The sequence below is a fragment of the Drosophila innubila genome (assembly GCF_004354385.1).
Source record: "Drosophila innubila isolate TH190305 chromosome 2L unlocalized genomic scaffold, UK_Dinn_1.0 4_B_2L, whole genome shotgun sequence".
NCBI lineage: Eukaryota > Metazoa > Arthropoda > Insecta > Diptera > Drosophilidae > Drosophila > Drosophila innubila.
Window position 1 is genome coordinate 23,082,797 of NW_022995372.1, and position 21,823 is coordinate 23,104,619.

General features: G+C 37.4%; 1 protein-coding gene across 1 annotated transcript in view; it reads right to left on the reverse strand.

Annotated features, from left to right (window-relative positions):
• The window catches only part of LOC117781357, a 79,360-nt gene that overhangs the window by 50,629 nt on the left and 6,908 nt on the right, over positions 1 to 21,823 (reverse strand). The window contains exon 2 of the mRNA XM_034618104.1: positions 16,482 to 16,593. Coding sequence (XP_034473995.1) covers positions 16,482 to 16,575 — 94 coding nt within the window. The 5' untranslated portion in view covers positions 16,576 to 16,593. The remainder of the gene's footprint in view (positions 1 to 16,481; positions 16,594 to 21,823) is intronic.

Below are 21,823 nucleotides of genomic sequence, written 5' to 3' on the forward strand. Positions count from 1 at the left end.
TTTGCGCTCACTGTATACATTTGTGTGTGTCAAGTTATTGAAAACGAATGGCGTGTGAAAAATGTGAATTACGAGTACTCGTTTCTCCAACACATCCACGTGCGTGTGTGTGTGTGTGTGTGTGTGAAAGTTGTTCGTTCTCTTACATGGCCCAAGAAAAAAAGGGCTTCCTGCCTGGCATGACTGTCAATGGAGTTTGTTTTATATTGTTTGTTGTGCCGAGAAAGCAGCGCATTGATAAGACAGCCGGAAAGCTGAATAAGTTTTGAATATATCGATTTTATTTACTTGTTGAACAATAACCTGAACAATAAGCAGTATCTTAAATAACAACGGGAATTTTATCTGTTGTAAAGTAAGCATTATACACTTTACAATGGATCAATTTTTAATATTATGTCATATTGATTTTTAAGTAGACCTTTAGTTAAGACACAGATTATTCAAATTTCTATTCCTCAAACATATGTCGAATACTCTATTTCCTTATTTGGATTTATCTATCAATTGTTAAATCATTAACTGATTTATACTGCAAATGTTTACTGCTGACTTTAAGAAATTTACAGGAGTTCATCTTTAATACCGAAAAATCACTTCAAATTATTTATTTACATTTAAGACTTTATCTAAACATTTTATTCAATTTAAATGTTTTAATAAAAGCTTAAACATGTTTTTGTAAGCCACAAATATTCCTTATAAATATTTTGAAATTTGTTTGGGTATTTTCACCAAACTTTGAAAATTTTTGGTATAACACTAGCCAACAATTATAAAATGTTGAACTCCAATTTGAATGGGAACTCGACCTTGGCAATGCTGTTGCACTCAAGTGTATGGCAACTTTTAATAAACTTTAGAGAGTATGAAAGAAACAGAGAAAGAGGGCGAAAATGGGGGATCAGGGACAGACGCCATCCAATGTCGTTTGGAGCAGCAGCAGCAGCAGCAGCAGCTGCCGTTTAACCCTTCAACACCCGTCTAATTAACCCATACTGGTTTAGTCAAGTCGTGCTGTCCCATCGTCCTGTGCTGACTCAGCTGCCATTGTTAGCTGAGCTCCCTCTTCCCTCTCCCCAATCCCCACTCCCCTGCCCCCTTCACCCACACCAACACCCCTCGGTTCCGGCACATATGTTTTTAATTATAACCACATACAACAACCACCTCTGCCGTCTCTCTCTTTCTTTCTCTGTCTCAGTCACTGTCTGGCATTTAGTCTGGTCTCTCTCTCCCTCTCCCACTCTTTTTGCGCCTTTTTAAGGTCGGATTGCTCCACTTTTTGGTGGGCTGCCTCTTTTGCCATAATTTTGCGAATTTATGATGCGTTACATTTACAACAAACGAGACATTTTATAGCAGATCATCAATCAATTTGTCAGCTTCCTAGAAGCGTCTGTGCGCACATTGACAATTATGGAGTGGCCCATGGTCCATAGACCCAACCTCCTCCTCCCTTATTTTTGCCACGCCCCCCGGTTAGTCAATGTGGCTGCAGGGGCATTGCAATAATTAAACATTTGGCTTGGGCGCCCATAAACTTATTTATAACGCTGGCACAAGCCATAAAATATAAGTTTATGGCGCAAACCACAAAATGCAGCAAGTTGTGCTCTTGGGGCGCCTCCAACCGCCTTGTTGCAGCAAATGCCAAAAGAGGCGAAAAATGTCAAAAGCAGCAACAACGGACGAGGAAGTTGCTGCCAGTTGAGCGAGAAGAGTGATCAGAAAGGAGAGTGTAATAGTCAAAGGAAGAGAGAGAGAGAGAGAGAGAGATAGGAGGCGGTAAGGTGCATGCAACTTTGCCACATTAATTTCCGCAACGTTTTCTTTTTTTTTTTCGTTCTTTTGCCGCTGCTGTTGACTGACGATGGCGACGTTGCTGTCGATGTTGCTGGCGTGTTGTGCATATTGCTGGCGTGCTTGTCGGGATGTTGCTGCTATTGCTGCTGCAGTTTGACAAGCACAAACAAACAGTGAGCGATGTTGTTGCATCTCAGCTTGCTCTTCTTTCTTCTCAACTTGTTATTGTCGCTGCTGTTGTTGCCATGTGACAAAATGAAGACATATGCTTGCTTGCTGAAAGCTGTGCAAAGTAATTAGACAAACATTTGCCCGTGGTCGAGGCCAGCTGCAAGCTGCAACCCTCACACAGCACCACATGCAACACACACACACGCAAACCATACATATACACACACACACACAACGACAACTGCTAATTGCTTCAATCAACACGTCGCCGCAGTTTTGTCGCCGTCTTTTGTTGGTTTTAACAGCTTTGCCACCAGCTGGACAGACAGACAGACCGACAGACCGACACAGAGAGGCTGAAGCAAAAAGTTTTAAAATATATTCTTCAGCAAATGTTTTCAATATGCCACGCCCACTGGCAGACGCCTACTTTTCGCTGTCTGCGTTTATTGCAAAAATTTGTGAACTTTTCGAAAATTGCCACGAAAATTGCACCAAAATTACAAATTATGTGTTGTCGCAACATAAGAGAATAGCAAGAGGAAGGCGGAGGGAGAGAAGAGAGTGTGCTGAGAGAGTGGTGAGAGGTGGAAAAGCTGGCTTTAATGACCACGCCATGGACAGCAACCAACCATGGGACGATACGCGGCTGTTTCTAATTGTTTTAGCACTTATTGGAAATGAGGGGAACCCCCACAAAAAAAGTAAGGTTATTGTTTTTGTTTCGTGTTGGTGTGTTGTTAATAGGATTGAAGGGCTGTCGAATGGTGGATTGGGGGAGGGGACTTTAATTGCAGCGTCAGCATTTAAGTTGGTGTGTGTGTAAGTGTTAATTACGATTTTGTGACAATTTTGAAAGATTTTCCTGTGCACGAACAAATTATAAGCGATCTGGCATCGCCATGAGTAATGACAGGGAATTACAAAGGGGAGATGAGTGTGCAAATGGGCATTGCGGTTTTAAGGCTCCCGGGAGGCCTGAACCACTCACGGCTCCATGTCCATGTGAACAATGAGTGTGTGTGCGGTTGGAACTTTATTTGAACAGAGTTCAACTGTGTTTCGTGTCCAATTTCGAAATTTTCGATTATTTGTTAAATGAATCTCATTAGGGTTAACTGAGTATACAGCGCACTTCAATCGTATTCGTAATTTCCAATTTGGGGTTGTGTTTTACAAAATTTACAGGCTGCCACAATTCAGTTAAGTTTGATTGGAAATCTAATATTGTTTACTAGGTTTCAGAATTTAAATTGAAAATTACACATTTAGCATGAACGTTTTAAAAGGTGGAATGATTACAAAAATGTTCTAATATGATGTAAGAAAATATTTAATAAAAATCTATAAATTTATTTAGTTGTTGTAAGAGTTATGGTAGACAAGTGTCTAGGAAGATATCTAACTTATAGCATTTATATTTAACACTTTCTCAGAACTATACTTAAGGTAAAATTGAACAGTCGATATTCTGCCTGGCTATTGATTCGATTTATACAAAATTAGGATAGTTGAAATTCGAAGATAAAATTAATTATCATACAAACTTTATTACATTTCTTATTGAGAAAATGAAATGGAAATGATGACACATCAATGTAAAAAAAATAAACCATAGCTTAGAAAAGTTTCTGCACAGCAAAATTGTTCAAATTTAACAAAGTTTTGCGAAAGGAATTCCAGGAAAAGACTCTCGGCATTTACTGGTAACTTGTTTTGCTTTGCAAGTCAAAAAATTTTGCTATTCGAAATGAGGAGAAGTAAAGTAAAGTTGCTGCCAGGGCAACTGTCACTCCCACTCAAAGTAGGCTCTCAAGTTGAGGCAAGGCTAACCAGAAGGAGCAGCAACAACAACAGCAACATCAGTATTAATTTGCACAATTCAATGTGTCACTTAATACCAAAGACGTGTCAATTTCATGGCTGACAAACCGTTTGAAATGCTGTTGTCGTAGCCATAGCTATGATTGGTGTTGTTGTTTTTGTTGTTTGTGTTGTTGTTGTTGTTTGTGCTGCCGTGTAGAAGTCAAGAAGATGAAGCAACACATGCATCAAGCGTCAGGCAGCGTTTATGGGAATTAATTACAGCCATCAAAAGTTATTAGGCACAATTATCACAATGTTGGCGACGTGCAAGTGGACGATGACCACGAGATCATCATGATGTCTTCATGTCGCTGTCAATGAGCTGGAGAATGAGGATGTGGATGTGAATGTGGATGTGGATGTCATTTTGGCCCCATCTCAAGCTGATAATGGCCTGACTTAAGGGCGGGAATAAAAAGAGACAGAGAAAGAGAAAAGTGGATACCAAATGAGTTGTGCAGTTATCGCCACTTGAGACACTGACGTGGCCCTTTAGCCGCTGGCGAAATGGAGGCAAAAAATATTAAACAAGGACGGCGAAAAAATAAACCATAAATTAAAACTAAATGCCGCCTCGCCTGTCAGTGGCAGAAACTGGAGACAGCAGCGACTGCAGCGAAGATTAACGCACAAATACACACACATACGCAGTGGCACGCCCACAGCGTGCAAAAGAAGGCGTTGACACCCACACACGCACACAAACACCCACACACACGCACACACACACGACAGGCTTGGCTGGCAGGCCGAAAACAAAAGTCAAGCATTGCCCGCATGATTTACGGCCCAAAATGGAAAATTGCGCATACGCGACGTTGCCACCACGCAGCATGGCAACAACAACAACAACAACAAGAAAAACAACAAATTGCACATAAATTTTCAGGCATAGCAAAAGCGTTTGATGCAAATAACTAGAAGTTGACTATACGAGAAAGAATTGAATGCCGCTGGAACTTGCCACTTGCAACTGTGCAACTTGCAACGTGCAACTGGGGACTGGGGACTGGGTGGTCCCTTCTGACACTTGGCAGGCATTTGGTCATTTGTTGCCACCGCTTGTTGCTGCAAATTACAAACACTATAAAGCCAAAAAAAAGATTAAAAAACATAAACTGAAAGGGACGCCAACGCAGAGACCACGACCACGTCAAAGTCGCCGTCACAGAGACATCATCTTGTTAGCATTTTGTCAGGCAAGTTGTCGCATTCGCTTCTCTCAGTGCTCCGCAACAAGTTGACTAGGACAACGCGTCAGGCATTTCCCCAGCCTCCGTTTCCTACCAAGTGTATACTCCGACAGAACGTACACTCCTCCTCCTCCTTTTCTTCTTCATTCCGTCATCTTCCTCCTTCTTTCATTCTTCTTCCTCCACGCACTTCACGCCTCACTTGACTTACATTTGGGCTGACGTCGCGACGTCGCGTCGCTGCTGACGTCTCGGGCGAGCAAAATCTTTAATTGTCGCGCAATTTTCCAGTTACTGCATTTCTCGCTCTCAACTACACTTTACTTTTGCTGCTGCCCAATTGCTATGGAATTCATGTACTATATTCATTCATTTGCCACCCGGCTGCACAGTGACGCGAGAGCACGAATATTTGTATTCGAACTTCATTTTGCTTGCAATATCTGAATAATAATAATAACTTGAATTAATTAAAATAATATATTAATAAGTAATAATTTTTAGTTAATCGAAATAAGTAAATAATAATAATTATTATTAAATATTAGCAAATTCCTTAATTGAAAATTAAATTCATTTAAAAGTATCTTATTGTTGCATAAACTCGACAATCATTTTTATAAACTATGAAACATTTTTGATACCTCATGAATTTTTTTAATTTAACTTAAAAAATGGTTAAGTTTTATAAAAAATATGTTAATATATTGAAAGGTGTCTCTAAGATATTTTTTGAAGTATAACTAAATCAACAATATTAGTATATAAAACTCAACAGGCTGAACTAAAAGAAAAAAACCTTAAATTATTTACTATTATTTTCGTTAAAAAATATGAACATCTTAAAAGATTCTAAATTTTTTGTGCTATCATATTAAATTTGAATAAAAGCATTTGTCATCAGTTATGAATTTATGTGAGGAAGAGTAATTAGAACCTACAAACAGTTCATTAAGCATTTCTCTCACCGTCTATATATCTATCCATCTATCACCCCTCCTCAAAAAACTTATAAATTTGTTAAACTTGGTCTCTATCTTGTGTAAAATAGTTTTTATTGCTTAGCAGCAAACAAAATCATAAACTGGAATTTAATTTTTATAGCATTTCGAGATATGCGCGTTGAGCTATTAAAATAAAATTCTTGAATTTACGGAGGTCTTTGGAATCAGTGTGCAAATGCCTTTGGAAATTCATTCATATATTTATTTTCCTCTTTCATTGTGGAGTCTGCCCGTTGCATTCATTTCGACGCCACTTGCGCATGCAACTGATATGCCCGAGTCTCCGGTTGTGCCTCTAGCTCAGTTGTTGCCCCAAGACGATGAAGACGACGAAGACGACGACGACAATGTTGACTGTACTCGGCACAATGGAAGATTGGGCCACAGTGAAGAGTAACTACCAATTAGGCGGGTAGTGACAGCAATTTCAATTAAAAGAATTAATTGCGTGTGCGGCAGTCAGGCAGTTGAAGTACTTCAAACAGTACAGCAATAAAGAGAAAGAGAGAGAGAGAGAGACAGTGAAGTTGCAACACTTTTGGTAGCGATAAGCGCCACTTATCTAAATACATATTTACTTTTTGTGAGCACGGCTTTATTCGCCTCAAAGTATGCAGAGAGCCCGCATTGCCAACACCCCAGTTGGATACTATATGTACAGAATAATGGCGTGCAAACGAAGGTGGGAAATGCAGCAGCTTGCGATTTTTATCGCATTTCACGCTGCTTGACAGGCGCCAACAACACTCCCAACATCTGACAGCAACAACATTAACAACATCGGCAACAACAACACAAAGCTCTTTCCGTTTCCGTTGTGGAAGCTGTCGAAAGCGGCTTTTGGCAGTCGCAAAGAACTTTGAATTCCATTATTTTATCCCACTTTTCTTTAGGTTGAGTTGAGGCTGATGAAACCGGAACAAATTGTACAATATCGAAACGCCGGTCTAATTAGTGCCCACACAGAATTAAGATCAAAGATTACCCGAGCAAAGCATAAACTAACAATAAGATAAACATTAAGAACTGCAACTAAACAATGAAAGAATGTAGTATATGCCAAAGGTGGCAAATGAAGCGGGTTCGAGATCATAAAATCAGTCCATCAACTCAGCAGTTACTCATTTTCTCAGTTTCTCATCAAGAAATGCCAACAAATCAATGCCCAGAGATTCCACAAGACTGGAATGGGAGCACATATAACATATATATGTATAGAAGTGTATATATATTTTACGATCGAGTAAAACTTTTTGTGTTACCACTAAGCTAAAAGCATTGCTGAGTCATAAAGGGTTAGGAAGGTGAGCAGACAGTGGATACGAGGAATGTGTGGAAAATGTAGGTGAATTTCCACATGTTAATGCGCATGTAAAGTGTCACTTAAACTCGCTTAATATTTGATAGGGCCACAGGCAAATTGAGCCACCTACGAAATGCAAATAGCCAGCGGATGCACACAGACACCAGTCAGATGCAGATACAGATACAGATGCAGACAGAGATACAGATACAATGTGGGGACGACATCGACATCGACATCGGCGCATTATAAAAATGTTTTACGATTGTCGGCACAAAGAACCAATAAAAAAAAAAAAAAGAGCAGAGGAAAAAAACAAAACAAAGACTCAGCAACTGGACATACAGCGAGTTTTATTATGTCGTCGTGAGGCAAACAGAGATAGCGTGAGCAAGTGAGAGAGAGAGAGGGGTTGAGTCGTCCACGCTTTGCATGACGATGGAGTCAACTGGCGTTGCATTAAGCAAAACGGCCACTGACGGTGACGACGACGACGACGACGACGACGACGACGACGACGAAGTCTGGACATGAGCGTGAACACATGAATAGCTGACGGCAGCTTAATGGATATGGATATGGATATGGATATGGATATGCAACAGCAACAAATAACAAATAACAAACAACAAGAGCAACTACAACTACAACAACGACAACGCACAAATGGAGCGAGTATCTATATGTATATTTGTTATACACTTTCTTAAAGCTATACTTCATTTGTCAGCGAATATGCTATGCATGGAAAAATTTAATTTTTTTTTTTATATTTACGTCAACTTAGATCAGTGTTTAAAAGTTATATTCAAAATTCCAAATATAATTTGAAACTATAAATTAAATTAATATGTATATTATAAAATGGAAAGATTCAAAAATGTTAGAAACTTATTTTTTCATTAAATCTTAAAAGCATTGTAAGATTTTAGTGACATTATTAATAAATATCATAGCTTTAACTAGTTAGACAAGCTAATGTTTAGTGAAGAATTTATTTTAAATATAACACAGTTTAGGTGATGCTACGTTTTCCTGGAATCATAATCTAAATAAAACTGAAACAAAGATAAATGATATTTCTTTGACATTTCTATCCTTTCTGATAGCATTTTTAAGTAACTCCATATTTTTGTATGATATTTTCGGTGCTTGATATATAATTCTCCACATAATAAGCTGGCCAATCTGGCAGTGCATTAAATCTTCGTTGGATATGTATTCGTTTTTTCCTTCCTTGTTATTTTGCGTGGCATTTTTTCAATTTCATTATCAAGTTTAATGCGATGCGCCACAAATCGGTTTACTTAGCAGTCGGAGACAAATGTGAAAAAGAAAAGGTCTATGCGGTGACCTTTGTGACGTCTCGCCTGAGCATCGACTTCAACTTGGACACAGACTGATTGCTGGCTGAAGTGATCCACTCGATTTTCAACAGTCCATTTGTGTGGTGCCCGCATTTCTCTGTTGCGCCTTTGAGCTTTTTCGTTGAGGCATTTAATTGAATATTGTGGCTGACCGACTGGCGGTTCATCGACAAAGTCAGCTGAGTCCAACTTCAGCTCGTGGCGTACTGCCTGTGGGTTGTCTGGCAACGCTTGTCGGTGGTTTGCCATGACCACAGCAACAACAACAGCAGCAAACAGCATGACAGCACCTTTGACTTAACAGTGGCATACTGAATTGTTGTCGCTGTCATATTAAGCATGAGGCATAACATCTGGAAATGACTTGAGCTCTTATTTCTTTGTTATTTTAGATTTTGATTTCAATATGGGAATAATATTGCAAATGATGTCATAGCACAAAGGCACGAATTAATAATGAGGTAAGCATCCTATTAATGTCAGACTATTTTTCGGAATTCTTCGATAAAACTAATACAGAAATGAGAAACATTTTTTGAGTAAATTCAGACAGATTTGTGCGCATTAATAAATGTGAATATGTTATTATTTGCTTTCCAAATTTGTAGAGTTCAGAGTACAGAAAATAATTTACTGAGAATTTATTCAGAGAAAATCCAAAATCCTACGATATAAAGAGTCGACCTTGAGACTTAAAATTTTAAATTATTAAAATTATATAGGGGAGAGTCTTTGTATTTTAATCAAAAGCAATATTCACAGGAAACAACATACAAAAATATAATTAACCATTTGAGAAGTTCGTATGTGGTTCACATAACTGGAACTAATCGGTTGCTTGTAAATTTAATATTTGTAAGCAAGAAATTGCATTTATATATGTAGTTACGTAAGCATGGAAATAAATCTAATACTATTTTTTTGTTTGTGTTGTAATTTATGTGCTCGAGTTGTTGTTTTCATTTCAATGAAATTAAGTTCTCATAAAACTATTATTCATATGAATTTCCATCCATTCAGCCTTCAAGCACTCGAGCAACAAGAACAACAACAACAGCAATAAGAACAACAACAATAAGCTCAAATGGTCCACTCTCAATATTCAGTTGCAACCTTTTGCTTCGGTTCCCTTAGCTTTCCTTTTAATGGCAACCAAAAGTGCTCAGCAGTTTTACAACGGCAGCAACAAGAATTGCTCGTATTGTTGTTGTTGGTTGCACACAAAAGGAACGATAACAACGATAACATTTTAGCACATAAATTACAAATTCATGAAAAATTTTACGCTCGTGTTGTGCAGTTTTTGTGTTTTATTTCGTTGCTGTTGTAGTTGATGTTGTTGTTTCCCCTTGTTTTTGTTGCTTTTGTTTGGTTTTCTGTTTTTGGCGGCAAACGCATTGCATGTTGCCGCCGCTGCTGTTGCCGTTGCTGCTGCTGGCACTTATGTTGCTCGCCGGCAGCAACATGCATTTAGAACCGACAGATATCGCGCATGAATTGTGTGTGTGTGTGTGTGTGTGTGTGTGTGTAGGCTTCGCCTTACTTGTCCACAAAAGGTGGCACCAAAGGTGCAGTGCGGTCAATGCGTTATTTGCAATTCATTGCTGCTGTTGCTGTTGCCGTTGCTTCTAGGCAATGGAGTTTGCGACTGTGCAACTGTGACACGGCAACAACAACAACAACAGCGACAGCAACAACAACAACCATTGCAACGCTGGCGGCATCTGTTTAGTCAGCAGCAGGCCAAATTGTTGGCCACATGTGTAATATTGTTGTTGTTGTTTTCTTTTTGGCAGCTATGGCTTCATTTTTATGCCACATTGCATGCAATTTAAATGTTAATCAATTGCCAGGCGAATGCGAAATGCGAAATGCGAAAAGCGTAAAACCAAAATATCCGGGCTGCCAACTCGTTCAAATGCATTTATCAAGCGTCTGGCAAATGAAATAATAATCATAGACGCAGCAAATAAATAAACCAAAAGCAAAATCCAAAATGTTCACTGCAAATGGAATTTTAATCAAAATAAATGCAAAAAACGCGATTTGACGATTTGTTTGCTTGTTTTAGGAGCGAAAGTTGGCTGAGGGGAAAGTGAAAAATTATGAGGAGCGTTGTGTCGCGACGAGTCGGAAAAGCAACACGTAGCATTTTCGCACTGTTGATTTTTCACTCACATGCGAGCCAGACAACAGCAACAACATCAAAAACAACGCCAACAATTTGTAGCACATAGTTTGATTTATGTTTCTGGATTTGCTTACCTCCAATCCCAGTCCGTCGACGGGTGGCAGCTTAATTTGCAAAAAAAGCAAGCGAAAATATTTATACAAAATGTGCAACAAAATGGCGTCGCATTTGTGGAGCCCTGGTATACAAAATGAACAGCAGCCGGTTGTCAGCTAAAAGCCAAGATGAAAAGCCTGACGTCCTGCGAGCTGGCTACAACGGAAAACGGCAAACGGCGTCGACTCAAAGAAGGAAATTATGAAAAAATTCCATAGCTAAAATTGCATTATGTCGATTTTGTGGATTTCTCATCTTATCACTGAAATTTAATGCAAAAACAGACTGCGCTCTGGGAGATAACAGACAAAATTGAAGATAAAAAGATAAAGAGATAGGATGGAGTGGAAGTTAGAAATAAATAATGCGAAGCTGGCCGCCTGCAAGTGGCTTAAACAGAAGATTCTTGGCCTCTAAACCTCGGGCTATAAGGAAAGCAAACATTGGTCGTCAGTCCATAAAAAGTTGTTTTTTTTGCATGCTATAGATTAACTGCTATTGACTGTTGTTGCTGTTGTTATTGTAGTTGTTGTTGTTGCTGCTAAGCAGCTTGGCAGAAGAAACAACAAAAATTTAAGAGACTTTTATTGGTTTACGCTGGAAGCTGAAAGCGGAAACAGGTGGTCGTCAAATCGATTAGTCAGTTTATGAATATCCAAGCTAAAAGGTTAAAGTTTATATGCATTCAGTCCTAAAATATTAATAATGCTTATTGAGCTCTACAAATAAAACCATAATTGAATATGTTCATGTAAATATATAAGTAACTGTGCATTATTTTTTATGTTGTTGTTTTTACATTCAGATTCAGATTCTCGTTTTTTCGAAAGTTGAGTGAGCTATAAATAATAAAAGTTGCATTGTCTTTTTAAATTTATATTTTTTACATTCGTTTACTGCAGAAACAAGACAGATACTGAGTATTTTCAACATTCGCCGCGACTTTCGTCAGATAATTTGACAAATGTAAATTTACCAATGTAAATTTCAGGAATGAAGCAATAAATGAAGATTTGAAAAGTTAAGCCTAATGGAAACGGGATTAAATAGTACCAATAAGTAAATATTCTCTTTATGCGAAGTCCATTTTGCAATATTGTTCTATACAATGGTGTTAGAGTTGTAAATGAATTCAGCATCATTTGATAAATTTCATTAAATTTCTGTCAATTCGAAAAAAAAAATTAATTATGCTGTATGACTAAAATATACATTTATTAATAAAACTGTAAAAATGTAAATTATTTTTTGGAAACTTATATTAAGCTTTCCCAGCTATCTGTCGCAGGCTTATAAATTATATACCCAAGCTCTTATTACCCCAATGACTGCCATATCAAGTGATCTCAAAGTGAACCTTTCACTGTATAAATTTCTGTTCATCTCTAATATATATATATATCATTTTCCAACGAGTGCCACCCTTTGGCCAATATATTTGTAAGCACAAAACTTTGCACACTTTAATTTTGCTCGATATTATTGTTGTTGTTTTTGCTGTTTTTATTGTTGTTTATCTGGGCACACGGCTGACTCAAAAGACAGAGCTGCTGGGCGTGTTTTTAATTGCCGGGACAATTAAAAACAATTTTGCAGGCACCCAGAGCGAGGCAATAAATTTAATTGGCCGCAGTGACGCCCCTAAAATGTGACGCCCCCTTTGACTTTTGTTGGCTTACACTTCCCCTCCCCTCCCCCCTTTTACCGTTCCCCATTCTCATTCACTCTTTTGTGTCGTCTCTTTTACCCATTTTCCCAGCTTTAGCTCCGGCAACGTCGACGTCTTTGGATTTTTAGCTTGGCAGCCATTTTCACACCTACTGACAAGGTGTCTGTGGGGCACGGAGCAATTTATGCGGCTGTCAAATGCAACCCAGCTTGATTTTTATTGGCAGCCCCTTTCTTTGCCTCCCCTTTGCTTTTCGGGTAATTGCATTGAGCACATATATCAATTGAATTGCATTTTCATGCGACAAGTTTGGCCAACCCTCATTTACCAAGGACTGCTGTTCCTGGTCGCGCCCTTGGCTGCAAGTGAAAGCTAAAGTAGTTTTTCTTTCCAGCTGTCTTTCATCTTTTTTTTCTTTAATGCACCCTTTGCCCCCCTTCCCTTCTGTGCTGCTTTGAAGCCTTTTCAAGCGAAGCATAATCAATTGAAATTGCATGCAATGCGTCATCAGCACGCCAAAGTCAAAGCCAAGGCAATGGCTGAGAAAGTCCTCGTTCCCCGTTACCCGTTCCACCTTCAACACCCTCTCCCTATCACAACCCCCTGGGCAACCATTAGTTTTGCCTTGCGGTTTGGCCCCATTTCAAAAAAATGTGACTTTCCCTGCACGTAAAAAGATTATCAAAACTTCGTTTATTGCTTATCAAATTAAATGATTAATGTTGTTTGGTTTTTCCTCATTCCTCGTTCCTCGTTTTGCTTATTCTACGACAGAATGTCAGCAACAGTTTTTCACAGTTCAAATGCTTTACTTTTCTTTCTTGTTATATTTATTTATTTATTTTTCTTGTTGTTGTAGTTGGTGCTTGTATTTGATTCAAATTGTTGAGCATTTTATTGAGAAAGTTTTGCTGGCGACTTTGTGGCTCCTTACGCATTGTTGATTTGTTGCTTCTGCTGTCTGTGCTGAAAATTGGAGGCGGCAAATCAAATTTTACATATTTTGAATATGAAATTCTGTACGACAGTTTGCCTGCTGAAGTCAACAAGTGCCACAAGCTGAGCACTGAATACAACTTCTGCTTGGGACAGCAGAGTAAATTTGAGAATAAATACATTTAAATAAAGTTTAAAATATCTTAATATAATCTTGGAGTCCACAAGTTCCACATAGACTCCACAGTTGGGCTTCACTATGTGATTTCAGCATATAAATATGACATCCACATGCATTCCACATCAGTTTATTAAAATATCTCGTCACTATTAAAGTTCCCTTGACATCGACACACACTCCACATACACTCCTCAGTTTTAAAAGGAGCTAACCATACAATTTCGAGCTAAATGATATCCACACACAATCCACATGCGATCTTATACAATATTACATTAAATTTCTTCAGTTTTGAAATAGCCAAACACGAAATTTGCAATCTACTTGCGTTTCGCAACAATATTTCAATAGATTTCCTCAGCTTTTCAAAAGAGAGAGAGAGAGAGAGCTGACCAAGTAGGCCACATAATTTGAGTTAACTTGTAACTAACGCACCCGCATGCGCAGCATATGATCCACAGCCCATTAATCAGTCGGGGCATCCAAACAAAAGTATAACTCATCAACGCACAAATTACAAACACAAACGATGACTGACACGGCGAACAGCAGCAGCAGCAGCAGCTGAAGTTGCAACGTCAGCGTTGCTCTTGCCACCACTTAGTATCCACACAATCCACACTGGCGATGGGCGAGGGCTTTTGTTAATTAAACAAATGCCGCAGTGACATGTACACATCAGGATGATGACTGGCGTTTGGCGTATGCTGAAGTGCAACGCAGTTTGCGGTTATGCATCTGCATGGCAAAATGGGCACTGGGAGAGGAAGAGGGAGCTGCGATCGGGAAGGGAAACGGGAAACCATTGAGTTTGGGGTTGGGGCTGGGATTTTGGGGACAAATCTTTTGGAAACACATGCAATTGCAGCAATTATTACGACAGACGTTGCCGTTATTTTGCGGCACCGCAGCAACTTGATGTTTCCTCTTCGACTTCTTCTTGTTCATAAACAAATTCCCAGTGTGAAGAAACCAAACGCAGTAAGCGTCAATTTCAATTAAACAGACGCGTGGCCCCTGCTATTATCATTATAATCATCGATGATGATCACAATTTGGATGAAGATGATGATGTTACCACCAGCTGGCCTGGGCAACTCCCTCATATGTGTTTGATAACTTACCGCAGACGCCACTGCGTCAAAACTCGCGCCCAACTTGCAGCTTAGCGGTTCAAAACTCAGCCAGCGGTTTTCCCGCCTCAATCGGCCGCACTCTGAACGAGATTTTCAACGGAAAAGCGGCTTACTTACAAGGCAATAAATCGAATTTTCAAAATTCAAGGTCTATGGTGGAAATTTAGATTTTTAGAAACAGTTGCAACTACTCGTAAGTGGTTTTTTGGAAATGCAAGATACTGAATGAAAAAGAAAGATATTAAATTGTAGGTGAAAAATAGAAACTTGTCGCTAAATATTTCGAACTTTTAATAGATCCAAAATGGCGAAAAAAATATTTCAACGAAATTAAATAAATTGAAATAAATAGAATTTATATCCATGATCAAAATGACATTCCGCTTGAAAATCGGTTCAGTTTGGACAAAGCTATAAAAGTTAGTAGTTGGTCATGCTATGTATTTTATCAAGATAAACCTAAGTTTTTCATAAACCAATATAATACCGCTACAACCGACAACGGAAAAACGGATATCTGTTACGGTAACGGTTCTGTTATTATTTCCTGATTTGTTTTAAATAAATAAAAAATTATTGAAATACGTGTTAATCATTATTTGTCAAAAAATATCTTGTTTAAAATTATATTTATTAGAACCACTAAATACTATTAAACTGTCTTCATTTACATTTATAAATATGGGAAAGTACATGTCAATAAAATTTTATAAGTATTCAAAGAATTAAGAAACAAATAAAATATATAATTTTCATATTTAAATTTGCTCGGTGCTTCAAATGCTGCTTTTAATTATTAACTTAATTAGGTTTATTAAAACGTGTTGATTAAGTTTTTCAAGCGTGCTTTCACTTTTACTCCATGGTGCTCACTAGTTCACTGTTTCCCCTTAAACGGAATGTCATGCAACACTGCAACTGCAACAGCAACAGCAACAACAATGGCAATTGCTGCACAGTTCAATCTTTAATGTGGCCATAACGAACTGCACTTGGCCCAAAACACCGCAGACTTTTGCAACGCCATTCGCCATGGGTGGCGGCAGATTCAGTTGCATTTGATTTTAAGCTTTTAAGCATTATTGTTGCGGTTGCTGTTGTTTTTGTTGTTTTTGCTGTTGTGGCCGTTGTTATTGTTGTTGTTGTTTGTGTAGCTGCTGTTGCTGTTTCTGGCTGCACAGTGCCGCAGAGTTTCAAGTGTAAATTAATTTATGAGGCATGCGGCGTCAACGGCGCCGCGTTAAGCGACTGGGGTCATGTTGTAGTTATCCGCATTGCCAGCCAGCTGAACCCCCCACCCCCTCTGCCAATCACCATTCTGTACCCCTTGCCATTTTGGCCATTTTGGCCATTTGCTATTTGAAATGTCAACCAAAGTGTGAAATTTCATATTGAATGACGAAGCTTGCAGGCGACAAATGAAGCTGACCGAAGCGAAATACATAATTGACCACCAGCCGGCAGGCAGCAACATGCCACACACACCCTGACACACAAACACATACACACACACACACCTACACATATCTATACATGCACGATTTTTGATTCTACCCACTTACCTTTCAATATCCCAATGAGGAGAAATACGACGAATAAATGGAAGCAGGCAAACATTTTGCTCATTGAAGTTATAATTGTGCTCGTTTGATTCATACAAAAGTCACGCTCAATCTGGAAGAAGAGAGAGAGAGAATAAGTGTGAGTCAGTGGGTGAGAAATATAGTGAACACTATCAGTGTTGTCCATATAGAATTTTTCTGGTTAAATATTTCATATGTTAGCTAAACAATATAAAAAAACATGCATAAGGAAATTATTCCTGTTTTTTAATTTCTAAAATATTAAATCCATGCTGATTTAAAACTAAGCCAAATAATTTATATATTTAGCCAATTTCACTAAATAATACAGTATACATATTAAAGAATGATTAGCACAAATTCTTTTTGTACTAACAAAGTCTTAATAAGAATATAAATATTGGTTGATTTGAGGTTTTCTCCCTTTAAATATTGAATCAAATAATTCTTTTAGGTCCCTCAGACATTTTTATACACGTTACTTAATTTTTTTCCTATTTTTGTCATTATAAATATAAATATAATATTTTTTTTTATTTGTTAACTTTAACAATTATTTAATTTTAGGTTATTTATAATTTGTTGTTGTCTTTTTCTGATCGATTTGTGCTATTACCAGAGAACGTAATCATTGTAAGTTTTAGTTTTTTTAAATTACATATAACCACTACTTCATGATTTTTATCGATTTTCATCAATGATAATGATTATTTTTGGTTAAAAAAAAAAAATTACATATAATCATCACTTGGAAAAAAGTTCTACCCGTAAGCTATAAATTGCAACTCATTTTTATTTTGGTAAAAATAAAATCAAAATCAATTGCAATTTATAGCTTACGGGTAGAGCTTTTTTCCAATTTTGTTGCACGTTGTGGGTTCTCTGAGTTCCCTTTTTAAGTACATGCAACAAAATTTGAAAAAAGTTCTACGCGTAAGCTATAAATTGCCACTGATTTCTATTTTGATAAAAAAAAAACTAAAAATCAGATGTGATGATAATCAGGGCTGGAATATGGGAATTTTGATTTTTTTTTTACTCAAAAATAATCATTACATTGATGAAAATCCATAAAAATCTAAAAAATTTGAATCAAAGAAAAAAATGTAAAGATATCATGGAAACAATCATTATGGTGTTTTTCTTTTTCTTGTATCTTTCTTCTTAGTCGTTGATTTTTTGAGTTAAAATAAACGAAAATAATTATTATTTGTGATCTCTTCCTTGTTACTGTGGAGATTAGTTGGCAACACTGGTTGATATGCATATCGTCATCATCGCAATAATTGTTTTTGTCGGCCACGCCTAAAGACGCCCCATCGATGCGACAGACACATGCAATTCGTCACTTGTTTAGCACGCCATAATAGAGACATTACGGATACCAGACCTCCCCGGTTATTATTCCGGATCTCTGTTCCTTTCTCTTTCTCTTTCTCTTTCCCTGGCTCTGGCTCTGGCTCTGCGTTGCCGAAAACAAGCGTCAAGCGGAAGCGCCACCTGTGTCGTTGTCGTTGTCATTGTCGATGTCGATGTCGATGTCATCATTCAAATGTCATGCGCTCCTACAAATTGTTGTTTGACATGGCATGCCGCTAATCAAAACGGAACACAAACACATAGACATATTCGTACACTTGCAACATGTGGCACATGTGTCAATGTGCCATTACCATCAACACCAAAGTCTGCTATAAACACACACACACACACACACACACACACACACATAGATCTATACTCATGGGCAATTAGGCGTTGTCTCCCTTCATTGTTTAACAAAGACACGCCCTCAGTTTGAAAACAAAAAGAAATTTCATTAGTTTGCCCATTGTCCAAAATGTGAATCACAAACGAAATTGAAATCCAAATCGGAATCCGTTTCAAATACGGCAACGAAACCTCGTCTCCTATTACCCCGATCCATCTCCCAATACATTTTCTCGATCCATCTAACATCCAGAGGCTTTTCATTTCATTTGAAAATCATTCGATGATTGTCATCGAAGGTGTGACTAATTGTTGGTCATTTATCTTCTTGCCTTTGCTTTGTACTCTTCTACCTCTACTACCATTACGATTACGGATCTGCTTTTGGTTTTAGCTTACATTTTGTGCCTTTGCATTTGGTTTCCATAGAAGCCATGAATTATTTCCGTTCCATTTGCACTGTGTGGGTGGGCGGTGGGCTTAGAGGTTTCTTTAACTGGTTGACTGGGGCCACTGGACTGTTTGTCTAAATTAGATACATTGGCCTTTTGCTACACTGCCTACCTCTAATTGATGGCCAATTGCTTGGCTTGAATAGACGTTTGGCTTATGCATTAACAGCCGGAAGATTAGGAGCAATTTAACAATTTAAATAAACAGGCAATTTATGTAATTACGGGTATTTGAAACTGAGCTTGAAATAACTATCTATAGATTATAATATTATTGATTTTCTTTTATTTAAGTATAGATAATAATCATTCTGATTCCATTTTCCATTTAACTATAACGATAACGATCATTTTCAATGATCTTGTGTTAATTATTTTAATTATTGATATATGATTAAAATAATAAGTTAATATTTTCTATTCTCATTCTAATTTATTTTCCAATAAATGTTTAGGCATTGAAACCAAACCCATTTCATCTTTTCCCATTCTCTTGTCGATGTCTTTTGTAATGTTGCAACATATGTGCCGTGTTTGGCTATATTTTTGATTGACTGACATATATTATACTAAAAACAATTGTCAAATCGAATAGCATGCGATATTTGCCCGGCCCAAGGCCCCATTTGAAATGTGCACAGACCTAACTAGCCCCTAAATGCCCCAATGACTTACAGTACATGTGTATCTGTCTATAGGTCTGTCCGCCTGTCTCCCTGTTCGTTGTGTAGATGACAGATACATAGATACTCAGATACAGATACAGATACAGATAAAGGTAGTTGTAGTTGTCGATGTAGTTGTAAGCAACCCCTGGTAAATGCCATGGTAACACTTCCACACAGAACCATACCCTGCCCTGCTTTTGGGGTGTGTATTTCCTTAGTTCCTTATGTCTTTTATTTTGTATTTTCATGCTGTTTTTTATTCCGTATTTTTTTTTTTTTGGGCAGACAGGTGCACACACACGTCTTCTTTTCAAACAAATTTCAAAGCAAATGCCATGCAGTCAGCGGGAATTTACAGATAACAGGGAGAGCAGAAAACAAGTTGAGGGAGGGGAAACTCGCGCTATTCGCGTGTCTCGGCTAATTTGCATAATTTGGCCGTTAAGTGGCGGCAAAATGTAATCGAATGAACAGATAGGCACCTAAGGTGCAAGCTATTTTTATGGCCCCAATTGTAATTAGAATATAGCAGCACATTTTCGCTCGTCAACTTGAATGAAAAGCGTAACAAGACTCAAATGTAATTTGAGCCAAGTCACAAACAAGCCCCCAATACACCTCCCTGTATATGGCAGCTTTAGGCCAAAGTCAAACCCTACAAGTGACCAAGCGGTCACAACCTTTTTCTGACCGTGTTAATAAAATTGTGCTAACATAACAATGTCAAGATACTTTTACATTTCTCTTCATTGGCTGTCAGGTCTGGCCCATTCAGAAATGTGTGACTTTTTAAAAAGTATGGCATTACAACGACACTATGGAAACAGTAAAGTTATCAATTACAAGAGCCACTGTATGATTGTTTCGAATATGTTTCAATTCTTAGCCCCAAGACAATAGCAAACGTAAAATAAAATAAATTCAAGTACTTCTGTGAAAGCTGGTACAGTTTCAGATGCTTTCTCGGATTACCATTTGTGGCAGTAATTGAATTTTGTTTTTCTAAACTCAATTCTTATTACAGCGACGAAGAGCACGAAAATTTATGATGTGCCAAAGTTCAAGTCATTTGCCAATTTAAAGTAAGAAACAAACGTAAACAAATCAAGTACAATTAAATATTTATTTAATTTTTTATTTATACTCATTATTTATTTATAAATAAATTATGTATTTAAATAAATCATTCTGTTTATTTTTATTATTAGGTATAATTTCTTGAGTTCAGATTAAGTGACAAGTGTAATAATACATAAATAAACACGCCTTTGTTGTATGTGTATGTATATAAATTACAAATACGTTTATAAATAAACTCTTTTGCTCTTACCCTTATTATTTGCAACTTGAATAGGTTTTTATTTTTTTTAATCAGTTCAATTGCGATCGTTGAGATGAAAGCATTAATTTTTCTGGCTTTGCTGCTGTGGATTACACAGATCTGCAGTTTGGAGAACACTGGATATATTGGATTTATAACCACCGAAAAGTTAACCTGCATGAGGAGTAAAATAAGACAGGAGTTTTCACAGCGAGATCAACGATACACAATTTGCTGTAAATTTCTTAAGCGGATGGATATTGAAAACAGTTGCAAATTGTGTAGGGAGTCTTTTTCAAAGAAATTACTTATCGATCAAGTGAGAACTGAGTGTTATGGTCTTGGTAAAAGCTTGGCACCTGACTGTGAAGTAGATCCAATAACAAAAAAATGTAAACGAAAGAAATTTCCTAATCGTTCAAATCAGTAAATAGTAAAAGACTGATTTTAAAGATTAAAACATTTTATTAATGTCTTATAATGTAATATTCAACTTCTTATTGTAATTATAAAAATAATAAGCTTAATAATCTGTGCTCAATAGGTCAAGTAAATTAAAAAAAAAAGTTTTTAAATAAATGCGAAAGTTAAATATTGGTTTATTCTGAAATTTTTATTTATAATTTTGTAATTAACCAAAGCATAGAAAATTCAGTCTGGCATGCTTTAATTTAACTATTCATTCTCAGAGTTTCCAGATTAGTTTGATTTGGAAAGGCGAGATGAGAACATTTTTTTATTTTCTCCTAACTTTGTTAGTCATACAAACAATGACGTGTAATTTGCGAAATTGCGATAAGCTCACGACGGTTAAAGAAATAGCTTGTTGCAAAAAGAAGACCAGTGACAAAGTGTTTATGAAGTGCTGTGACGCACTAATAAATATTGATGGTCTGAATGATTGTGAAAAGTGTCATAAAAATGTTGATGAAGATGGAGTCAGAGATGATATAGAATGCGATGATAATGAACAGGTTCCTAACTTTCGAGTTGCATTGGGAAATAGTTGTATACGCCAGGGTTCCCATTGCAAAAGGATGGAATTCACAGAAGATACAAAAACAAAGAAATACTCCTCCAGCTCAACTTCTCTTCCCTAAGCTATTGCACAAACTTAACGAATTGAAGTATAGCCGATAATTAAAACCAATTAATAAATCAAACGAACAA